At 36.7% G+C, this 6,000-nt stretch overlaps 1 protein-coding gene across 1 annotated transcript in view; it reads left to right on the forward strand.

Annotated features, from left to right (window-relative positions):
- sorcs3a (sortilin related VPS10 domain containing receptor 3a) overlaps positions 1 to 3,327 on the forward strand; it is a 197,485-nt gene extending 194,158 nt beyond the window's left edge. Inside the window, exons 26-28 of the mRNA XM_061225390.1 lie at positions 164 to 324; positions 937 to 1,036; positions 2,126 to 3,327. Coding sequence (XP_061081374.1) covers positions 164 to 324; positions 937 to 995 — 220 coding nt within the window. The 3' untranslated portion in view covers positions 996 to 1,036; positions 2,126 to 3,327. The remainder of the gene's footprint in view (positions 1 to 163; positions 325 to 936; positions 1,037 to 2,125) is intronic.
- The last annotated feature ends 2,673 nt before the right edge of the window (positions 3,328 to 6,000 follow it).

The following is a 6,000-nucleotide window of genomic DNA, read 5'->3' on the forward strand; positions in this document are numbered from 1 at the left end:
GGTTGCTCTCTTATGAGTCAGTGGAACATAGTTCCTGTTGTGTCGGAGATTAATAATCTGCTCATGAATAATTCCTGAATGAAATCAGGAGACACATGTAATCCTACCTTGTTCCTAATTTAACAGTACTGACCTGCGTGTTTCTACATCTTCTGCTCTCCAGAAAAATCCCATGGATCAATATATATGCAGAGGTTAACCACGAGAAAGAGCAGGAGATGATCGGCTCAGTCAGTCAGAGCGAGAGCACACCGAAAATATCACTCAGTGAGTTCCCCACTCCCAAGGAGCTCTTAGAGAAGGACATGGACGTCAGGGTTACAGGTGAGGCCAGTGCCCTTTGGGTCTGTCTGTCCTGTGCATTAAGCCTTCATTCATTCATCGGAGGAAAAGTTATAAAAAACACCTATTACCCCCTAAACCACTGGTCGAATTGTTTCAAATACCTCCAGTGTTTTTGGTAGGAGCATCTGTCCTGAAACGCAAATTTGTTCATATTATACAGATACTTATATAAGACAAAATATACCTGTGAAACTATACCATCTGTTGTGTACAACAGTAGTCATGCCAACGTGTAGTGTGACTGTTGGGTTTGACATTTATCTGAAGTGTAACTTTATTTCATTAGCATGTTCAATTCTCATCAAAGTCATTATGCATTTCACAGTAAGTCCCAGTTGCATATAATGTTTCTTCTTCTCCTCCTCCTCCTCCTTCTTCTCCATCGCTACTTACAGTTCCAGGTTTTACTAAATGAGAAGGTTGTTAAACCAAGTGCCCTGCCCAAATTCCCAATCTCAGTTGGCCATTTCATTACCCTCTTGTTAAGTTCCTTCATAAATGTACATCATTAAGCAAATGACATGCTTTTCATATGAAAGAGTGTTTTCCTGCTGAACTAGCAGTATTTGTTTTTGTGTTCCTTTTCGGCAGGAGGCATGGGAAATGTATGCGAGAGCACAAGGGAAATCCCCAACTGCACGAGTGTCTAAAATGGGGGATGTGTGTGTACAGACGTATCGCCATTTTGAAGGTTCTTTTTTCTTTCTTTTGTAATTCTGAAAACACAGTCAATGTTAATAGTTTTTTAAGGACCTCATTTATACAGATTTGCATGGGTGTCTTGTTTTATAAGATTTATGCATTCAAGTCTAAATCTACTTGACAAGGCATTTTTTAAATATAAATAAACCTTTCCTAGTTTTGAGAAAGTGTAAAGTATATGCACATGTAGGCTGTTGATGTATTTTACTCTGGTCATTACATCATTTTATGATTTTAAAGACACTTCTAACTGCTGTTCTGAAAGATTTATTTTCTACTTGGCAGCATCTGAGATGTCTATAAAATACCTTTAATTTGACTCATTATGGTAGAGTCAACCTTCGGTTCTTTCCTCTTGAAGTCACACACGGGTTTCAGTAAGAAGTATAATGTTTAGCAGAATTGATAAATCCCATTGATGTTTATGGGTGGTTTTATCCTATTACAGTAAATACAGATGTGCTGTTTTTGCTTTATGCCTCAACAAACAGTTATAAAACAGTTCAAAAGAGTGAGCCATTTTTCGAAATCACACAAAGTGCAGTTTGTAAGTATTGAGACAATGACAAAATGAGTGTTGTTTTGGCTCTGTACTCCACCACAATGAATTTGAAATGAAATAATGAATATGTGGCAGACTGTCAGCATTAATCTGAGGGTAATTACATCCATATCAGGTGATTCCATATCCATGTCGGAATTACAGCCCTTTTTACACATTGTCTCCCATTTTAGGGGACCAAAAGTACCTGTCTGTACCTCGTATTCATTGTTTTATTATAATCAAATGTGCTGAAGTACAGAGCCCTGAACAACAAAAATTGTGTTATTGTCCAAACTCTTACACACTGACTTGTATGCATATGTGTGTGTGCATGCATGTGTGCGAGCGTGTATCTTTTAAACCCATACGTTAGGTTCTCGAAGGACGTACAATACAGCCGGTTTTCAGCTTCCATCTTAGAAGTAAGGCTCTGAGTCTGACTTGAAATAATGGCATGTCAAAAGCACCTAAGTGCTTTCCGAATGAGTTTCCCACCTTTTTGCTCTTATGGATATATGGGTATTTCGACTTCAGGCACACTCTGCGGGTGGTGCCGTTCAAGATGCAGCGATCGGGAAGGCCATTGCCACTCATTGTTCCCCGCAAGACATCCTGCTTTTCGATTGGTCAGTGGTTTCCACTCTGCATGGCCTACCGTGCCTTTGAAAGATTAAAAGAATAAAAAGCCCATATATTTCCGTTAAATCCATCATACAGAATAATACTGGTTAAACCCTGGATAACACTACCTCTTTCAAATATGATTAAACAAGTGCTTTTCATTGTAATAAACTTGAATTTTTACTCAACATAGTGGTACACAACATTGCAACACACATATCTACAAAGCTTGCTTTTGGTTTTTTAGATGGAAGTGGACACATTTCATGGGTCATTTGTAAGTCCGTATGAATTCATTCTGGCCAGTTCCAATGGTCATAATATATTAAATAATTCATGGTTCCAAAATGACTGTGTCCAAATGGCCACATAACGTCCAGCTATAAATGAATGTATCTGTACTAGGCCTACGTGGTATAATACAAATTATATAATATATTTTGTATTATATAACTGAACAAGTATTTTAATTAACTGTCATTCACTAGTGTTGATGTGCTTTTTAAAAGTGTTTTAAAGTGTTAAAATGGCCTTGAGAAACGACCACTACTGTTTTCTCAAGCAGCAACAGTGAAACTGACACATCAGCATTAGTGAAGTGAATCTAATGTTTAAACATGACTTAATATTGTTAGCATTTTTCTAGTGGTGATTAGTTGATTTATGTGCAAAGACATGACTCATTGCATGGACCTTGAGTAGTTCAGCGATTTGTTTTGGATGTCCAGCTCAGTTCAGAGAGTTTAGCTGTTCCTTCGATAGGATATATTAAATACTTAAGTTTAAGTTTTTATCAGTGCAATCATTGTAGGTAAACTGTATTTTCACATGGAATAATGTCTTGATCTTTATATGTAATTTGAAATACACAAATGTAATTTGAAGTTATTCCAGTACATGTCAACCGTGATATTATATTTCTGTTGAGCTTCAATACATCTGTTCAAATGTGTAATGTAAAATGTAATTCAGACATGTTGGACATTTGATCTATACAGTTGGATGCTTAATATTAATTAAATATTTGTGTTTCAAGAGGCTTCTAGTAATTTCAATATTCATTTGACAGAATAAGATACTATTTAATAAACACTTGTTTTAAAGTACATAAGCAAGTATTTGAAGTGACATCCTTCCTGTCATTATTTGGAAATATTGGTCAGCCACAGAGCTTAGGGAATGTACGATGATATAACATGGCCATTGGTGAAATGTGTTTGGACAGTGAATTGATATTATGTTACGCATTGGAAAACAGCAGTGAATGTCTGAGGTATTAGTGCAGCTGAATGAAATGCACTTGAATATGGTAGGTTCAGTATATTCCCTGGGCACTTTCAGCCTGCAGAGAACTGGACAGAAATAAGCACAGAGTGAAATCACTGATATTCAACACATTATCTCAGAGCAGTTAACAGAAGAATTAAATTTTATTAAATTTTATTAAATAAATGTTTTTTTAATGATGGTTATGTTTTATGAGGACATCCCCCCCCCCACCCCTTTCCAGATTTTCACTTAGAACTGAAACATATATTAGTGATTACCATACATTTATTTCTTTGGGTTAAATAATTACATTTTGGGCTTAAAAGCTGGGGTTTTGAGTTATTGTGAAGAGTAAAATCGAGAGTAAGACAATCCACAGACAAATAACTCGCTGACTGAATTGACCGTCAGTGCACTGACAGTGCAGTCGTAGGAGTAGTTGTGATGCATGCCTATTCATTTTTAAACTCAGATTGCAAAGGCAGCTTGATTGCCTTTGGAAGCTAGGCCACATTAATTTTATTGCGTTCACCTTAAACCAAGAAATTGGGTTTGACTTGAGCTTTGTTCTATTCTGTTATCTCCCTTGAATCAAGAAAATGGGTTTAACTTGTGTTTTGTTCTATTTTGTAATCTTCCTTCAATCAAAGTTTTGCATTATGCCCAGCCATCCTTTTAATCCTCAGTACATCGTACATTTGGTATTATGACTGTATTCATTTCATTACATGAGTAAAATACCGGAACAACCACAGTATGTGAGAATGTACAGAAAGTATATTGTTTGTGTCTTTATATTTGAAAAAGTGTTTGGTCTACAATGGATTAGGGTTTACTTGTGCTATATATATCATGCTATCTTTCTCTGTAAATACGTATAACTGATTTCCACATGGGAGTAGTGTACAAAGGACAAAACCATAGACCTGACTGACCACAGTCTGATTTGTAAAAAATGTGTTAAGGGACATTACTTACAAAAACAGATTTTGATTTGTTTAATGAGGTCCTGGACTTGTGCATGTTAATACTGAGGACGCGGTTTGTGTGTTGTAGATAAGCACCTGTTGTATATACCTGTTTTATTTACTTATGAAACATCCTGAAAAAAAGTCTTATGTATAGTTGTTCTGTGATTAGTGGATGATTCATACTGATGCCAAATAGCCGAAGTGATACTGACAGGAAAAAATCTATATCTGTATCGAGTTATGATGTTTGGCAAAGGTTGTACTTGTTTTGATTTTCCAAAGTGAAATGACAGGTGTTATATAGAGACAGGCAGTCCTGCCATACGTTTGCTATTGACTTTTTGACGTATCCTAAAGGCTTGGTGTCAGATTGAGTCACCCCACTCAGTCTTTAATCAATCATTAACCCATCACAGTTTTTCAATGGTTTGCCCTTTTATTACAAATATGTTTCTATTTGATTTTTTCTTTTTCAATTTTCATAGATAGAATGTGTATTGCTATCATAGGCCATCCCATGTCAAGTTTCATTGACAGATGGATCTCTTTTCTGGACCAGTGCGAGAGCATGTAATAGTAAGGTCACCTGTCTTGAGACAAATGATCCATAGATTACCTACATAACTGCAGTTTCAGGTTCTTGAAACACCCCCTGGACATCCAAGTTGGGTAACTCCCACTGTGGCGGCTTGTAGTGTAGTGGTTAAGGTACATGACTGGGACCCGCAAGGTCGGTGATTTGATCCCCAGTGTAGCCACAATCCACACAGCTGTTGGGCCCTTGAGCAAGGCCCTTCAACCTGCCTTGCTCCAGGTGAGGATTTTCTCCTGCTTAGTCTAATCAACTGTGCATCGCTCTGGATAAGAGTGTCTGCCAAATGCCAATAATGTAATGTAAAGTAATGCCCACTATTGGGAATATTTAAAACACATCAACATCTACGTAGGGTTCAAAAGATTTCTAACCTCAAGTTCTAATTCAGGTAGGGTCAGGTTTTTTATATTTATTTCTATTTTTTTCTGATTTTGTCTACTAATAGTTGTATTATTATTTTATTTATTTATATATTATACAGTCCTCACAACTGACAGATCTGAGAAACTGAGGTATTTTTATTAATTCCGCAGTGTCTATGGGGACCTTTGCAGGTAGAATTACTGAATGGTTGTGCATGAGTGTTGTTATTAATTCCCTTCATTTCACAATGCCATGTCAAGGATGCAGAGCATTTCAGACACCTACCCACACCTCGCTTTCAAGCAGGAGTTCTTACTGTGATAAAACACACTTTATAAAAAGACCACATGCCACCATGCTGGAGCTGAACATTGGTACTGTATGCAGAAATACCCATTTCGATTCTATCCTGTAGCAAAATATTATTTAAAAGTCTATATGCTTAAAGGTGACTTTCACATGTATGCCAAATTACATACAGTATTTCTGCAAAGCCGATGAATATGTCTTGTGTCATCTGAACCAGTTTTCTTCAGATACTCACTGTGCTGTTTTCATAAGATTTCCAAATCTGTCTCAATACATGCAGA

The sequence above is a fragment of the Conger conger genome, chromosome 2 (genome assembly GCF_963514075.1).
Source record: "Conger conger chromosome 2, fConCon1.1, whole genome shotgun sequence".
In the NCBI taxonomy this organism is placed as follows: Eukaryota; Metazoa; Chordata; class Actinopteri; order Anguilliformes; family Congridae; genus Conger; species Conger conger.